The sequence below is a fragment of the Sinohyriopsis cumingii genome, chromosome 4, assembly GCF_028554795.1.
Source record: "Sinohyriopsis cumingii isolate HCF-2022 chromosome 4, ASM2855479v2, whole genome shotgun sequence".
NCBI lineage: Eukaryota > Metazoa > Mollusca > Bivalvia > Unionida > Unionidae > Sinohyriopsis > Sinohyriopsis cumingii.
The window spans coordinates 4,500,912-4,520,290 of NC_142964.1; the positions used below are offsets into that span (position 1 = coordinate 4,500,912).

At 37.7% G+C, this 19,379-nt stretch overlaps 1 protein-coding gene across 2 annotated transcripts in view; it reads left to right on the forward strand.

Annotated features, from left to right (window-relative positions):
- The window catches only part of LOC149800558 (uncharacterized), a 42,811-nt gene that overhangs the window by 7,067 nt on the left and 16,365 nt on the right, over positions 1-19,379 (forward strand). For both annotated transcript variants that reach the window (XM_089954501.1, XM_089954502.1), the window contains exons 3-10: positions 2,306-2,497; positions 3,401-3,439; positions 9,505-9,714; positions 10,006-10,050; positions 11,907-12,116; positions 12,613-12,648; positions 14,364-14,573; positions 18,959-18,994. In XM_089954501.1, the coding sequence (XP_089810627.1) occupies positions 2,306-2,497; positions 3,401-3,439; positions 9,505-9,714; positions 10,006-10,050; positions 11,907-12,116; positions 12,613-12,648; positions 14,364-14,573; positions 18,959-18,994 (978 nt within the window). The remainder of the gene's footprint in view (positions 1-2,305; positions 2,498-3,400; positions 3,440-9,504; positions 9,715-10,005; positions 10,051-11,906; positions 12,117-12,612; positions 12,649-14,363; positions 14,574-18,958; positions 18,995-19,379) is intronic.

Below are 19,379 nucleotides of genomic sequence, written 5' to 3' on the forward strand. Positions count from 1 at the left end.
TTGCACCGAACCTCAACTACAAGAACACTGGCTGACTACCCTCCTGAAACTGATTAACCGCTTTTCTGCGTCACTCATCGAATATTGTCCATCCAGTTGCTTTCCATGTAGGCCATCGTGATGGGACTAAGCATTTTATGAACACCTTTGTTGTACTAATTGATCACAATTACACCATTTGTGTGGGTGGCCAATCGAATAGCCTAGCATCCACTGTGCGTGGTTTATCGACCGCTGTATACCCATAAGCATAATTTAACAATTGCTATTTTCCATCTTTCCTTGAAACATCGATTCAATTTAATTGGAAGTGATAGGCAGCATTGGGACATGAAGGCAGATCAGACTTGTTCAAGTGATACCGATCCGCCTTAATATTCGCATATTTAAGTTTTATATTTTACACAGATGGTGCTGATACCATCAAATATGTTCCTTGTTGCTAAATCCAGGACATTTGAATGACCCTTTCAACGTAACAGAACCAAATTTTGACGTACAGCAGTCTGGGGCTTAAAGTCTCGTGTCAATGTCGTTCATCCTAAGCACCTTTATATGGTGGCCACGAGTGGCCGAGTACATAAAGCGCTCACCGTTATGGATTACTGCCATCTCACTTACTGCGTGGGATCGAGTTTCAGGCTGACCGCCATGTATAGCCTATATTGTGCTGAAAATGGCGTTAAAACCAATAATAACAACCTTTATCTAAAAATTGGCACACTCCATTTATATTCTCCGCTGATATTGAAGGTCTATATATTACCCTCAAAATCATTTTTGCTTTCAGTGTTTGATTCTATTACCTCTGGTCGATAATGAACCTTGTACAGCTGTAAATCTTTCATATAACGTTTTCTATGGCGGTAAATAGAAGCCTTGCAGTGCTGGTGCGCCGTAAAACCAGTGAATTAAATGTTATCAGATGACCGCCGTTACCAAAAAATTATAAAGACTATTTGTGCTCAAAACGCTCAAAATGTGACCACATTTTATTGAAAGTGCTCTAGTTTGAACATTTTACTATAGATCACTTTGCCATAAAATAGATAACGTTATTGTTACAGTTCCATGGTCTTGAACTAAGTGACGGAATGAATCGATTTGTTTCCTTTGAATAAACTGAACATTTAAAAAAATTCAGTAGTTTGAAATTACAAATCATACATTTTCTTTCACGTCCAGATGCATATAATGTTCGAAATGAATTCCAATGCTGATGTATCAGAATATAATCGGAATGTCTTTGAATGAAATCATGTTAATCCCAAAGTAGCGTTGGAAAACAAAAGGTCGTTTAGCACTTTGTAATTTAAACGTTTTCTCTCAAACTGAATCTGAACAAAGCTCTGATAAGATTTCCAAGGACTGATATGAAACAGTAATGAATAAATTCTTACTCCATCCTTGCTTTGTTCAATTGTCACCTGACCTGTCACAAAACCGTGTTCTTGAAAACTAATGATTTCTAATGGAATTTCATTTATTCGTAAACAAGGTCAGGCCTTGAAATTTAAATAAATTTAAACACTTCACAAATCTGGTAGATACAACCCCTTAGCCAAAATGCTACTTTCAGTCACTTATAAAGGTCAAGCACATCCTATGTTCCGAATATACATAGCATTTTTTTCTTCTTCAAACTTTTATTAATGTAATCTTTAAGCGACTGGCCTTAAAACAGCGCTCTAGAATTTTACCAAATTTTACCAAATTCACATGAATCGCATCGCCATGGAATTTAAGTAAGCACTGCATATTCATCAAATATGTCCGCTATTACCCAGACTAGAAAAAACCTTTAACAATGCGTTATAGTAAATCGTTCATCACAATTTATCAAACTCTACAGGGAATATCCTAATTGAACGCATTTCCGATTTATGCAAATATTACTGAATCTTCATGAACTAGGGGCATGTTGCTAAAATGTAAATAGATATAAATAATTCCATCTCGAAAAAGATTTTAAACGTTTTACTTTTGATAGGAAGCTTTCTTGCATAAAAGGGCATGTGTGTCATTCAATATGGATGAAAATACAGTAAAAGCTCGAAACCAGTCTTTTCAGTGTATGCTATGAAATGAAAGGGAAGAAATGTGAACATGAAACGTAATTCAGATCCGAAATTCTTGGCTAAGTGCTGTTAAGAGCTATTCCTGATATCCAGCTGGTGAAAAATCTCTGGCCAGCTGAGATTTGTTTTGCAGGTTGATCCCTTTCGTATCTATGGAACACTCCATACAACTGACCTGACGAGTTTTTTTTTTGTGCGTACGCATCTTGAAACCTTTTTATCTGCAGATCAAAAGTTTATGACAGAGGGACGATGTACAGATGGAGAAGTCTCACCGGACCCATCGGATAAAACTTGCAAGAGGTATTATTTGTGCAGCAATGGTCGGCTTGTCGAGAAACTCTGCTTAAAAAACTTTGTCTACAGCAAAACGATACGCACCTGTGTACCGCCATCAAGTTCCTACAACGACTGCTACAGTAAGTGCAATTATAGATACATCTGTTGGGCGATAAATATAGAATTATTTGTTTTCTCAGTACTCCGGAATTTTACATCGCAACCAGGCCAACAATACTCATTTTTGAAAAATGTTTGACAATGGCATGCTTATAAAATCACTGGATTAAAGACATTTTAACGAAAAATTGGAATAGATTTTATTTTCTTAAAATTGTATTTGATGGTTGCAACGCTGATGCACTTATTAAAATGGTCTGACTGAGTGTTAAACGTCAGTTAAATGCCAGTTTTTCTTAAATTTAACTATTCTTTGAATCTAACTCAGTTTGGAAGGAAGGAAATGATTTGTTAAAAATTGATTTGGTATGTAAGACTATTTGCACGTAATGGTGCGATTGGCGCTGTAAGTTTGTAATGTATTGTGAAGACAAAATTGAGCCCATCACCGGCTATTCATATTGAAATTAGCACCGGATGTGTATTGCAATATACACTGTATTAAAACATCTGCATCGTGACAGCTTATTACTGTGATGCCAGTGGCAATATAGCTAGTATTTTAAAGCTTCCCTATGGATATCACGATTCGTATTTCGAGACCAGAATGTTCTCCCATCGTGAACGGGTACGATTGGTTTCAATGTGATTCATGTGGTCTGTGCCAACATTTTCAGCATTGCATGTTTTATATTTCAGCAAGATAACAAATCGCGGAAACGGGTTCAAATGCAAAGTTTCCAAAAATTCAACAGAAACATTTAAAATCCAAAAGTCACAAATTATTCTAGAGGTTATGTGAACGTTTTGAAAGACATCCATACAAGATTACAACAAATATGTAATTAACTTTATTTTTACATTAAAATTATCCTTGCACAAGTGACTAGCAAAATGTAAATTATACTTGTTTTATATTTTAGAGAAGCCGTATGAAGCGCCGAAGACGACAAAACTAGCAGGTAAGTTTACAACAGGTTTGCCAGCAAAGTGGATAGAAGTAGTACAAGTTGTAGAGTACTGACCAGTCTCGTACATACAGATTATTTCGTTCAGTGTAGTCATTATGGCCAGTTTAAACCATAGTCAACCGAGAAAAATCGGCCTGTGTTGTATTTAATGCTTAATAATGAAAATGGGGTTTTGGCTTGATTCTTGCTTTTATAACTAAAATGTGTCGAACTACGGAAACATTTCTACCGAGTAATAAAGTATTAATAGATGCGTGCAAGATCATTATCACGTACTTCCTGTCAATATCGCATACATACATGCTGACCTCGAGTGACTTGCGTGATGGCTGTTTAACTTTTGTGTATGTACCAGATTACCACGTGCGCATGTACACGCAGTTTAGTATTAGTATTTTGCGTACGTAAGAAGGAATACAAAATAACTATAGGATATGTATTGGGAATATTGGATTCGCAATTACCAAACAGTAATTTGATTCATTAGATATCTTAAGTTGATTTATAATTTCATACCAGGACTGAAAGAAAGACTAAAGGGATTTTGGAAATGCATCAAAATATTTAACTGTCACACTAGAAGAAATTGTGCTACTGGTGATATAATTCACAAATACCATAAAATGACAGATATTTCTTCATAAACCTTTATTAATCTCAAAACGTAAACAAATAACTGAAACGGGACCAGTTTCCAAAATCTGGCAGAAATGATCAGACAACATTTAGATACAACGATGGAACATAATGTGGCATAATATTTCATAACTTGAACCTTCATTTTCAAATTTTGTATTTATTAAATTTATTAAAATTCGTTCCGTTCACATCAAGATCTACAGACTGTACTTTTCAAAAATTGTTTGAACACGTCCACACTTTCCATTCGTCTTGTTTGTAAGAAAAATAACAATTTCCTAAGCCGTATCAGATAGACTTGTATAGCAATTTGTACTTATTTGTTCAGAAATGGCAGGTGGTTCCATTTGCTGCTCAGCTGTATTTGGGGTTTAGATTTTCAATCTATTTTCACTTTTGTCTGAAGTACATTGTTTCCCTGTTCATTGGAATATGATTTTGTTCCAACGGTAAAATAACTTTTCCATATTCTACAAGTTTAGTACACTGAATATATGGAACTGAAGACGCGTTCACTTTGTGTAGAAACCATATGTAGCATTAAATACGTTTCAACCTGTTACAAATCGTGTAGCTAACACCAAAGGGAAGCAAAATGCCATAACATTAGGTTAAAGGCTGGGAAATATTACATGGTTAGTGTCCCATGTAAAATTGTCAGTAAAAAGCAGTTAATGTCCATAATAACACAGTAGCTTCTTGTTGCTTTTTCTAAATTGTCGATGAAACTCAGTGCATTAGCTACAAATAACCCAGACACAATACATGAATCAATCATTAGTTGTGTTTAATTTTTAAAGAAAATATTGGAGTTGAACGATATGACAAAGTATGATGCATTTCACCATTATAAGTGAAAGGATGATACATTTGACCGTTATAAGTGAAATGATGATATATTTGACCGTTATAAGTGAAAGGATGATGCATTTGACCGTTTTAAGAACTACCCTAATGTTTGCCTTGTCATACGCATAAGACGGGAAGTCTAACTCAATAACTGTATTTCCCTCGTAATATTTATGTTAAAAAGCTTCATGAAATAAGCAACGGAACAATTACATTTCTAAGACTCAAGTTAAGATACATTTGGATCTTCGCCAACTTTTCGTTCCAGATCGATCCTTGGCATACGCAGCAAGTCAAAACCAGGTTCTAAACAAATCCCAAGCTAAGCTGCTGTTGAAAGTTGCTGCGGGTAGCGTGCTAAATCAATTGGTGATATCATTCCTTGCATCTTCTGCTCAAGTAACGGCCACTCTAATGATGTCCACATGCTCAAACTAGAGAAAAATAACTTTAGTTAATTGGAAACATTAACGTGTGACTGTTCATCACTGTCTGTAGATGTCGATTATTGCCAGCTATACTCTTAGGTAACAAGCAATCTGATTTGATTAGTTTTTAGATGCATTCATTCAAACGGCGGAGCGGTACTGTTTTGGACATCTCCATATAACAAGTGATAAAACATTTCAAGTCGAGAAAGAAAATGGAGATTTAAAATGTAGAATGCACATTACGACATTACAAACAAATACCAGGTTTTCCGTGGAATCGTTTGTACAGAAAGGGGGGACTATTTTCCTACTTGAAATCAAATCCCCATTTTTGTTTCCAAATGTTTCGTCCTTTGCAATGTCATACTCGAAATGTTACCCGATGATATCTATCGTTAGGGGATCCGACTTGAAGATAGAATGTAAAGAAAATGTAGTTCACTTAAGTTTCATTGCAAATTGTTTGTGCACCCTGAACACGTGAATCATTTTACGGATGCGTTACACATCATTGTCGTACGAAGTGTCAAACCCACAATCCTATCTGGGCCAGCCCATATTTTGATATATACTTAGTTGTGCAGAACCCATTTCTGCATCAGATCTGTTGCAACCTGACAACTAAACATGGATTTAGTACCTCCAAAGAATAAACGGGTATCATCAAATTATCAAACCTTGGAACAATCAGCAATTTTCGTGTCTTTGTTGCCACGTACCTTCAGTCGAGGCATCGTAGGATTAAGCCTTGCAAAATCAGATGGAGATGTTGAAGTAGAGTTCCCAAGTTGTCTCGAAAACTGTATAGACGGAGGGAGCGAAATCTTCTGGCACTGGGTGTCGAGAACACTTTAACTAGTTTATTGGGCAGATTCAAGAACCATCTAGGCAAAGGGAAGAACTTCTTTGTCGTCGGTTGTCTGATGCACCTTGAGGGGCCATATATTAGCGTTTTCGCGCTGTCGGACATATGGCGACAAAATAGCAACAAAGCTTGTTCTCAGCACTAGATTTGATAACTAGAGAGTAAAATTAATTTCCTCGCCGTAAAAAAAAAGATAACTAAGTGTCAAAGAATGAGAAAACAATAGTTTAATTTAAACCGTAGGAAAAATATCGGACATAGTTTACAAACTATTTTATTTTCTAGAATTTATTGCTGCTCATTATGTAATGCAAGTGACTTTTTTTTGTAAAACGTCCAAGAATATCAACATAAAACATGTACTTGTTTTCCTAGCGACTCTCAGAGAATGGAAGCAATAACTGATTTTGTGGATAGCAATATCCACTACTAAGCATTATTCTAGAAACGCCTTTTTGGTCTTGCATAAATGCCATAAATTATATCACGCCCAAGGAAACAGGTAGTTGAATACGATTTGCGTTCAAAGTAAAAGCTAATTGTGAAAGTAAACTATTTAACCAGCATAAGGTAATATTTTTCTTTTCTAAACGAATTATGTACAGGGGACATAGGAATTATGTACAGGGGACATAGGAATTATGTACAGGGGACATAGGAATTATGTACAAGAACTATGTACAGGAGACATACGAATTGTGCAAATTCTATTGATAACATTCACTTCCTTAAATAGGGCGAGATTTTTTAAAAATGCAATTAGATTCCCCATTTCTTGAAAAACGTGTCGCCAGTGCGAAGTCTGTACATTGGGGTGGATTTTTCAATATCAAATTAAAAGTATTTTTAGCGATAATTTGGAGTATGAGTAATTGATAGACCCGTTTTATATAGGGATAATTGGAGTATAGGAGCAATTGAGATCCATTTTGTATAGCGATAATTTGGAGTATAGGAGCAATTGAGACCCATTTTGTAAAGCGATAATTTGGAGTATAGGAGTAATTGAGAGCCATTTTGTATAGCGATAATTTGGAGTATAGGAGTAATTGAGAGCCATTTTGTATAGCGATAATTTAGAGTATAGGAGTAATTGATAGACCCATTTTGTATAGCGATTAATTCGGAGTATAGGAGTAATTGATATACCAATTTTGTATAGCGATAATTGGAGAATAGGAGCAATTGATAGACCAATTTTGTATAGGGATACCCTCAACTGTTTGAAACATTCTCCAACTGCATTTTAGTCACGCAAAGAGGCCATATCTTTTATAAACTGATCTCCAAGGACATGACGGCTCAGAAGTTTTGAAAATCACACCGTAATGGACATCTACTCAGAGTAAACGAAGTCATCAGACTGAAATTTAGAAATTGACCTTTAGGAAAGTAAACAAATTTTGCCAACATGACGAAATGTTTGTATCCTAAGCAAATACTCTAAAAATAGCAAAGGAATTGTACAAGATGAAATATTAACATTAACTTTCACAATTCTGACCGTTCCTGTGGCCTAGTGGTTAGGGCGTCCGCTCGTATGCGGGAAGGAGCGTGTTGGAACCAGGGCCGAGTCGTAGCAAAGACTAATAAAAATGGTACTAGCAACTGCCTCGCTAGCTGCTCAGCATAAGAGGTTAGTGTTAGGAATGGTTGGCTTGGTGTCGGGATAATGTGACTGGATGGGACATGATGCTACATGTCTGCAGCATGATGTCCCAGTGCTTGACGTCACTATAAACTGCTACACTGCAGACATCATAGCGATATGACTGAAATGTTGTTAAAGATGAAGTCCAAAACACACACACACACACACACACACACACACACTTTAAAACACATTTAAAAATGTGGCAGTGGAATTTAGTAACATTCTTGAGCATAGTGCGTCAGTGATATTGGTTGTAAGCATTCTATAAACTGCCACATTGCGTACGTTGTAGAGATGTGACTGAAATATAGCTACGTTAAAAATCCAAATCACACGCGCACTTGCACAACAAAGGGGCGATAACTTGAATCTCGCTATCAGATTATATCATTTTTTAAAATAAGTTTCGTCCTTTGATAAATAGTATCTAGATGTTAGTGTGCATGTTTTAAACAGGAGACTCTGGTTGCAAAGAAACCTGAAGATAATTGGTGAGATACGAACACGTGTCAGTCTCATGAATTGTTCGTGCTCCCCATGCTCGTGCAACCTGGATTTTGGGCGTAGTGTAGGTTTAGCAAATTACTTTTATAGAGAATAATTTCGTGTTTCTTGTTCAGTCCATGTTTCAATACATTATAATCTGTGCAGAAGCTACGTTGTCTAATGTTAAACGTGCACTATCCAATACTTTATTTCAAAAACAATAAAGTGACACTATTCATTATGACGTGTAGTTGGTAAACTTGTTACTGGTTTTTTTGGTGAACCAGTATGCATTGGTCGACAGAAAATCTCTTCGACTTTACTGCATCATGTTCGTTCCGTACGCTGTTTCTAAATTTTATCAAATCACGTGCATTAGTTCCCCAAGTTGAAGTGCATCGTGACCTTTTTACTGGAGTTCAGCATAGATCTGGTGAAAACGTCTGAAAATAATGACTCGTGTTAAAATTTATAAAATATTTGCTTTTGAGTGCAACTACTAAAATGTTTGGTGCTAGTGACCTCTATAGGACTAGTCGAACAGCAAAGGTTCTAGATTGTCGTCAAACGCGTATGCCAGGAGGATGAACTCGATATATTTTTGTGGAGACACAAATGCGGTTTCTAGTAAATAAAGTATACTTTTTCACTGGGTAGGAAATCGGCAGGAAAATTGTTTTATTGGTGACTATAATAGCCTGATAAAATGACATCTTTGCTAACCAAAGGATCAGCAATGTTTCATTTCACGTAGATTATGGTCATACGAAGCTAGCCGAGACAGTATTTTAAGTGCTACTTTCGTGATGAACTTAACAATTTCCCGTAGTACCGTAACTCGATCAACCAATGCAAAACAGTTCGAAGATTAAGACTTGAAAAAAACAAGTAAAAGCAAATCAAACACTTGTTGAGCAAATTATTAAACTATATAGACCAAGGGAAGATGTTTTGGCATCAGTTGTCGAGACCACCTTAAGTGGCATTTGATTTCTGCGTTTTCCAACACATCGGCGTAATTGGGCCTTCGTAGCGTTACATCTTGTTAATTCTGATAAATCGAATAAATTGAAGTTGTTGAAACCGTGCATAAAATATCGAACATCATAGAAGCAACACTTTTATATTTCAGTATATACGACTCGTCGACCTAGGACTACAACGTATAAAAGCTATCCTAGATGCAAGGAGGGAGAATATCGTCCGCACCCCCATGACTGCAAATCGTACTATGTTTGTTCCTACAACGTGTGGATTCCCAAAGTATGTCCCAAAAATAATGTGTACAGCAAGACTGTTGGAAAATGTGTGATGTCTTACTCTCCATACGACTACTGTTCGAGTAAGTAGAGAACACGTTCCAGTCAATCGTCACTAATATTTCTTTGTTGCAGTAATTTTTCAATTGTCTCTATTGTTACGAAAAAGAATAAAACTGCAATTAAATTCGAATATCCGTACCGCCAAATACGGTTAATGCACCGAATCCACGTTCTGTCATAGTGCTGTGCATACATTTTATGCTGGGTATTTCAGTGATCTGTAGACTACTGTTATATGCATTTCCTTTGTAAATACGTCCGTTCTCCCATCTCTCGGTAGAAAAACTAATTGGACTACATTTATTTTTCAGAAAAAATATACAAGAGGACGACCATCACAACAACTACGACGCCTGGTAAATGATTTTTCTTCTGCAATAACCTTCAGGAAGAGCTGTTTCATTGGAGTAGGCTATATGTATGATATTAAGTTGTTGAATTTTTACAGCGGTTTATTAATGTTTAGCCTTTTGATAATTAGGAAGGAGCTTCAAATGGCGGCAATGCGTGTCAGATAGCTCCCACCCCCAGTTAGGGTGAGAAAGAAGGGGAAGAGGCAGAAAAACAGGCAGTAAAAGCATCCACACATACTTGGGTGGAATAGAAACAAAATACATCACAATAAAGGCTTTACTAATAAGTGTAACGACGATGTGAACGAACTTTACTGAATATAAAGGCAACATTTAGCAAAATTTAACTTTCCATTACATTTGCTCATTCATTAAAACTTGAAAAATTGGTTAAATTCCGAGCAAATAATGGACTTGGTCCAAAATTTAGTATACATCCAATTTGGGTCCTTACCTTCTACATTTAACAGGTTTCCTCCGTTGTTCTCGGTCGTATCTAGACTTTCTAAGAATTTACTTAGCCACACCATATACAATATCGCAGAATATCTTGTATTGTTGTAAAATATTTGATGTTGAATAATATGACTCGGTTTTGTTTGTAATCGTACGCAAAAGGCAAGAAACCGAACTCTTAAACGTTTTGTCTAGACGTTATTGAGACTTTATTGAAGTTCAATGAAACATTACCAGAAATAACAATGTAAAATATATCAATTTTCCTAGCGACCACAAGAACATACGAGTGGTAAATCAAAGACCCGTTATTTCGAGCTGTACCCTCTATTGATTAAAGATCTCCATTGGCATATAATAGTTTGCATAAACAGGATGCCATATTTTTTAATACGTTAAAAATCCAAACCACTTTGCTGAACGTACGTTACATGTTATCACCTGTACCAGCTCGTGCCTAATGGAAGAAACAAACCTAGCACTATTCATCAATGTAGGGCAAATTTATTTCCTGGAATGTTAGTATACCAGTTTTCAATGGTCGATAGCACTAGTCATGCACCGAGGGGTTTCTACTGTTGAACACTCCACTGGAGACAAATCGTGAAAATTATGACTAGCCAGGATGTGTTTGCTAAAATTAGTTTTCTCTAAATGAAGCGAATAAAAGTTTTGCAAGTGATCTCGAGGGAAAAGGTCGAATAGCGACGTTCAAATGTCTCATCATACGCATATCCCAGGAATACGAACTCGCAAAATGTTGTATTTATGGGGACCCGAATTGATCTACATTAAAGTAGCCTTCTGAGTGGAAAATAAAATCAGCATGGTAAATCTCATTCTCTTGGTAATTATAGCAGATAAATATGATCTTTGCTATAAATAAAAGGAACAGCGATCCGTTTCATTCCACGAAGATTATTCGCGTATGAAATTAATCGAAACTACTCATAAAGAAGTGCAACATCGCAGAAAAATTGGCAATTACTCGTAGCACCCTAATTAGGTTGACCAAAGGCAAACTTCTGTCCAAGCATTGGAAGAGTAAGATTTGTAAAACAAGCCAAAGCAAACAAAGTTCCTTCATGGGCAGGTTAGAGACCTATATAGACAAAGGAAGGTTGTCGTTGCCTCAGTTCAGAGCACCTTAACATGTATTTTTGCGTTTCATTCCACATCTCGTTTCCACTATTGCATAGAAGGCCGAAAATGTCAACAAAGCTTGTCAGCTCTTAGAGTTGATAAGGCAGAGTGTAAAATAGTTTGCTGGCCGTCTTAGTATGACCACGAAATGACTCGATTGATTATTATAGCGATCCTCGAAAATGTTAAGCTTTGATTGAAATGGTAAAAATAAAAGACCTTTGTAACATGAAAGCTTCAAAATCGATTTTATTTTTCAGCATATACAACGTATAGACCAAGAACTACGACATACAAATATTATCCAAAATGCAAGGAGGGAGAAACTCGTCCTCACCCCCAAGACTGCAAATCGTACTATGTTTGTTCCTACAACGTGTGGATTCCCAAAGTATGCCCCAAAAATAATGTATACAGCAAGACTGTTGGAAAATGCGTGTTGTCGTACTCGCCATACGACTACTGTTCAAGTACGTACAAAATGCTTAAGACCTTGGTCAGTTATTTCTTGCTGAAGGTAAATGCTCCAGATGGATTATATTTGGATTCACTAAGATATATTTTTGTTTTATAGATTTTTGAAATGCCTCTTTAATGTGTAAGATGATTGAAGCTGCATGTATATCCGTCCCACCAATACACGATGAACGCACAGAATCTATGATCTGACATAGTACATTTTACGCTGGATACATTTACTATTCTATAGACAGGACATACGTGCTTCTAGTATGTAAACTACCCCCTATGCCCAATGTGGGTATGTGAGAAAGCTTGCCAGTAGCTTCTCGAGGGTCGGTGGTTCTTTCCGTGGATTTCCCGGGTTCTTCCTCCACCATTAATACTGGCCGCCATGTATGGCCTATCGTGTGCTGAAAAATGGCGTTAAACCCAACAACAACTACAACAACAACAACAACAACTACCCCTTATGCTATAATTAATTGAACTAATTTTTATTTACAGAAACAACGTATAAGAGGATTACCACAACAACGCCAGGTAATTTATTATGTATTTCTTTATTCAGAAAATACCGTGATCAGTCTTTGTTTTTCGCAACAAAACCTTCAGAATAAGCCGGTTTCATTTGCCGTAATTTTATTGTGCTCGGTAGCTGAATTGGACAAATGATGTACGAAAATGTACAGGCGTTTGATAACTTTGGGAGCTTCAGTTACGGCAGTACATGTCAAATAACTCCTCTCCCCAATTAACTACAGCAAGAGAGAGGGGGGAGTGACAGAATACAGACGTAATATACACATTCTAAGGTGTAATAGAAACTAAATCCAATTCGAAAACGGCTCGACTAATAAAAGGTGATGCGTACGACTATGTGAACGAATCTTCCTGAGTATAATTGCATAAATAAAAACATGAAAGTTTCTATTGCATTCATTCGTTGAAATTTGCAAAATTAGGTCAATTTTGTGCAATGAATGGACAACTTTAGAATTTAGGTACAACTCGGTTTTAGGTAAGATGCATCCGTAACTACCTCCTTTGCAATATTTCCTTCGTCATTCGTGTTCTGTTTGTGTACTGTGTCCAGTAAACATTGTACAAGAACCAGGTTTGAAAATGATACTTTGTAAAGAGTACTAAGTTCTGTAAATTGAGATCCAACCTTGAATAACAGTGCTTCAAATATTCCGCTAAGCTGCCTTTTGACCTATGAAAATTCTGCAATATATGCGACCTAGTGCTTCTTAGTTGAAATGTAAAGCTATTTGTTTTCAAGTAAACTGCTTATTGTGTTCTTTACAAATCTAGTAATTGTGCTAATTACCGATGATACGATAACAGTGGTTTGACGTCACGAATAAGATGGAGAAATCGTTGCGAGCCTTTGTCCTTTCTTCAAAAAAATAGTATTGAAATATATTAAAGCGGTTTTATTGATAATAGCTGTGGTTAAGTTATTGTTTGGCTTATCTGGGATCCACTATTAAGTGATCAATAAATACTCTTTTGGATCTGGAACTTTTATTAGTCTTTTCACTGCTACGCTGTCTTGTTTCCTTCATTCTTCTAAATTTATGATGAAATCCAGAACATCAGTTAAAAAGTCACGTGCATCTATACTTAGGTACGTACCTGGACACGCTGTATACAATGCCATTGGATATCTTGTATTCTTATAAGTGCAGTTTGTCATTGAAACCATGAATAAGCGTCCACCTAGGATGGGTGGTAGGTCGTGTGTTTGAACTCCAACCGAGTCTACCAAACATGTAAATGGCACTAACAGCTGCCTCGCTAGGCGCCCAGTACTAAGAGGTTAGTGTTGGGACTGGTCGGCCTGGTGTCAGGATATGGTGATTCGGTTGGACATGATTCTACATGTCTTTGGCATGATGCCCCAGTGATACGACATCACTATCAACTGCCACACTTCATACATTGTAGCGATATGACTGAAAAAATGTTAAAGATCTATAGAAAACTAGCATAACACACACAAACCATAAATCAAATATCGTTTTGATCCATAGCGCATTGGCGCTATTGGATGCCATAGTGAGAATTGTCAAAGCTCGTTGATGGCCCTATACAGTAGTTGATAACGAGTGTGAAATCTATTTCTTAGCCGTCGTAGGTTCACAACGAAATAATAACGAATATTTCAGCGATTCTTTAAACATTCGAACCATAAATAAAATTTGAAACATAGTTCTCAACTTTAAATTCACAAAGTTGATTTTATTTTTCAGTTTATACGACAACCAGACCTAGGACTACGACATACAAACATTATCATAGATGCAAGGACGGAGAAACTCGTCCACACCCTCAAGACTGCAAATCGTACTATGTTTGCTCCTACAACGTGTGGAATCCCAAATTATGTCCCAAAAATAATGTGTACAGCAAGACTGTTGGAAAATGTGTGATGTCATACTCACCATACGACTACTGTTCAAGTAAGTCCAGAAATGTTCCAGACAACGGTGACTTGTTTCGTCTTTAAATCATTGACGTCATTTGAAATTTTTTTTGGGTAGACGGCTTAACACGTGTTCGGGGTTGCGTAGCAAAACACGATTGGGGATGGGGGGAGTGTGTGTGGCAAAACTTGACGGGCTTGTTAATTTTCGTATAAAGGCTACAGCAATTTTACAGCTTATGCAAATTCAAATGACCTCCCTGCTTTAAACAAGTTTCCTAATCACAATACTAATACCTCGCAAATACAGCCCTCCCAGATACATTTAACCAAAGGGAGCTAGAGGTTGATAGTTGACACAGATCGCGACCGGGCATAGTGATATCCCTTGGGTATAAGTGTTAAGAGGCAAAATGTATTAACCTGTCAGTTGCTATTTCCGCTCGTGCCAGGAAGCACTCTCTTCTCACGAGACCTCGCAAAAGCCAGAATCTACGTGGAAGTGGTGCCATTCAAAGTTGGGAGTTTATCACTTCTAAGGAATTTGTACTCCATATATATTTCCAGCTTTTTTTCTCTCGTATTCCAGCAAAGTTTTCTTTGCAATTTACTAAAACTTTGCGGTCATCACATATTCAGCTACTTGCACGGGAAGCCTAAGCGACCTCACATAAAGTTAGGGATATAAATTATTTTATACACAAGCGTTCCTCTGGGGCTTGTACAAAGTTCATTTGTAATTCTATTACACACGGTTCATGCCGGTGAGTTTCTATTCCAACGCATTATTTGCGTCCAGGCGACAACATATTTTACTTGTTTATTTTACTTGTATAGGTAGTCTGTGGGTCTTTACCCCTGCAGGCAATTGCCTCATAATGGATATTATCGTAAGAATTTTACTGTTATCTATAACGGTGCCTCAGTTCCCATTTACGTGAAGGTTTTTGTGTAATATAGACACTTGTGTACATTTTTGTACTGATTTCGCTCCTGGTCGGACAAGTCCATATAGACATTCTATACTATGGTTACTCGGCCGCGTCTTGCTCATTCATGTTTACGTAGGCGATACTTAGTAATGTTTATCTGCATAAGCTTTTCATATTTAAAGTGCACCTAGTCGCTCGCATAGAAGCCTAAGCGACTTCACAAGATAGGATTGGTTTATAATATTTGTACGCGTGTATATCTTTATGCCCGTAAAGTCCTTATAATTCCGTCATTTCTGGTACATGCGTGTGAGTTTCCTTGAATCCGACATTTTTTTGGAACTCCATGCATAAACAATTCTACATGCACATGCCATACATCACAAACCTTACAGGTAGTATTGAATTGAGACCTTTTTTCAGCTAACCTTTATTTGGTATAGTTCTGCGCTGGCTCAGTAACTAAACAAAACGTGTGCAGGCCCAACTGTGTATTCTTCTCCTCAGAGGAGGTATTGTCCGTATATTTTTAGCTCTAAGCTTCATTACTATTAATTTCCGGGTCAGCTGCTTAAGATTTAGCTCTGCACTGACATTGCGTTCGAAAGATTGATATAAAGCTAGAGGTTTGTACGTTTTGCTCCATTTCATGCAGATTAGAACCATAGGCAAAGTGCAGAAACAGCCAACTAAGGACAAAGACGTCAATAGTCTGCATGCGGACCTTTCCCGTGAGAATGTGCGGCGTACAAAGGAGACGAATCTACTCGTACCCTGCAGCCAGGAAGCGTCTGATATTGATTTTTTCCGAAACGGCTCCTGCACCCTTGTCATCACCACGTGACTCGGCATTATAGGCAACTCCCTCTACCTTGCCTCCCTATGAATAGACAATATTATGGAACAACGATGGCAGGAACTAAACAAACGGCCAAGTTCTCTCACTCAACAAATACATGGACCAGTTATATGGATCAAATATCCCGTAACCCGTCCCAACTTGACGATCCTAACGATATCCTTCTCACTATGATGGCCTATTTCTGTTAAGACCGGCATAGGCCATAAACTAGGGACCTCGAAGGGCCAAAACATTTGACGGGCTCGATCACTGACAGCCTGGTTTTCAGTATGTTAAATCTCACTTTTCCTGACATGCAAAGAACCCAGTCTAACCCACATACCTCATCGAGACACTCTTTCGGCACGATGTCAGAATTAGTTTCAATAGATGTTGCTTCGCAATCTCTCTGCACTAGGCCACAAGATTCTGTTCAACGACTTATAAAGTCACGGTGTTTAATTCAGGGTATACTAAGTTTATTGAGCAGCAGTACTAGTCATTATTCGCCAGCTAAGCCTCGTATGTTACGAGACACCTTAGCCGGACTCTTGCAACCAAGGTTTTGCATGTCCACGAGTGATGTAATAAATTCTAGACTAGACTATCCCTTGTCACGGGAAGATCCAGTAAGCCTCAGTTGAAGACTTAATTTTTGACCACAGGATTTCTGCCCTACTCTTCCCACTCCAAACACTTGGACCACAGATCCAACATCTGTTGTACGTATGACGAAACGGAAGAGTCCAACTTCAGTTACTTACGCAGTCTTTGGAGAGTTCCGGACATTTTGACCTGCCTCCATCATCAGTTCGTCGATGGCTCAACATGGCCATTCACTGGTATTCATTTGGAACATCGGCAGTCGACAGTGATATCACTGCTTTGGTTATGACTAAGACGCCATCCATACGTGTAGATCAGATAGCCCTTGACACTCGGTAGTAAGTGCGCAATATTGTTGCCGTGGCTTTGATGTTAGACTTTCTTTCTTTCAGCAGGTGGGACATACCTAATCCTCTCCCACTACGAATTATTATTGTTATTGTTATTGTTATTATTTTAATTATTATTATTATTATCATTAGACGGCTCCGGTGGCCTTGTAGTAGAGGTCCGCCTCGGATGCCGGAGGTCGTGGGTTCCATCTCCGGCCGAGTTGTACCAAATACTTACAAAAATGGTACTAACAGCTTCCTCGCTTGGCGCTCAGCATTACAAGGTTAAGGTTAGGACTGGTCCGCCTGGTGTCAGGATAATTTGACTAGGTGGGACGTCGTGCTACATGTCTGCGGCATGATGCCCCCAATGCTAGACATCACTATAAACTGCATTGTAGACATCGTAGCGATATGACTGAAAATTGTTAAAACTACGTTACAAATCCAAACACACACACACACACACTATTTGCCAGCACAATTCGGAAGGACCACCATAAGGCCAAGCTACTAGCAGAGACTTTATCTATTAACATTTTTTTAGGGCCAGATTTAAACAAGCCAAGAAAGACCAATTGTCCGTCACTCCAACCCCAGCGTAGATTCAAGGATAGTACAGGTAGTAAACCGAAGGACCCAAGGGTCACACATAGGACACAAGCCTCCACAAACCGTTCGATTGAAGATCCACTCGACGAAAGCTAGTTCTTGCAAGCTTGAGTAAAGAGCTCCAAGAGGCTCCTATCATTCCTTGCAAGGTTTTTCCAGGTTATTCAGACTTTGGTCTCAAAGGCAAACGACACTTTGCCTCCAGTCATCCACCAGTCTTTGATCAATTCATACACGCCCCTTGGTTCTAAATAGAAACACCACGGTGTGCAATTTGAATACCATCTTAGAGGGAGACTTCCCTGTCAGTGTGGACTTAAAAGACTACCTTTTTGTCCTATTCGCAAGGCTTCCTGGACGGGTTACATAGAAGCCATCTCGCGCACCCTAAGGGACTGTAGATGGCATCTCCGGAATAAGGGAATGCATCTCCCTCCACATCTTACCTATTCTCCTAAAGTATTAGGATTGGGTCAAGTATTTAAAGAAAAATAGGTTTTTCCTAGTAACATTTTTCTTTAAGAATACTTGCCCATCAGGTACACAGTCCCAGCCTCACCATTTAAATCCAGAGAGCGTGTCTTCTGTTCATATAGTAACTGACAGATTTTTACAATTTGCCACCAATTCTTACACTTAAGGGGAGATCACCCTGCCCGACCTCCATCTAGGTCAGTACAATGTTTAGTTCACTTTAGCTCAAAGTAGTATCTGAGGGGACTATATTTGCGAGGTAGTAGTTCTGCTAACGTATTTTGATTGGGTGAATATTCTAAGAAACATTTTACTTGTAAAATTGATTCCTTACGCAATGAAAATACCTCTGCTGTATATCTTGGTTCAATAAAAATATATTATATTGCTTTTAAATGCTTCCATAATGTTCAAGATTGAAGGTACGCGAATATTCGAATATCCGACGCGTCCGTGTTAACCCGAATTAATCTTCTGCCATAGTAATGTGCACATTTTATGCCGGGTATATTTTGTATTACATAGCTAAGCACTATATGACACTATATGAATCGCTTTGAATGTTAACACATCAGTACTTCAACTGCCTGGTCAGAAAATTAATTGGACTATATTTATTTTACAGAAACAACATACAAGATGATGACCACAACAATGCCAGGTAACGTTTTGTTACATACTAATTTAGCCAGGAATTAACTTTACATTTCTTTTCTGTTCATGAAGATCCTTCAGAGAATGACTTAGTTTCATTTGAGCAGGCAATATTTATATTATATTCAATTGTAGATCATCATGAAAGATTTATTAATGTGTATAGCCCTTTTATAATTGGGAACAAGCTTCAAATTACGTCAGTGCCGTTTTAATCTCCCATACCCGATTAATTCCAGTGTGAAATAGGTAGAAATGGAAAAGTAGATACACCCACGTATACTGATGTGGCACAGAAATAAAGTACAATAAAGGATTGACTAATAATGTAACTGTAAGCAATCTAAACAAATTTCCTGAATACAATTTCATCATGTATTTAGATAATAGCT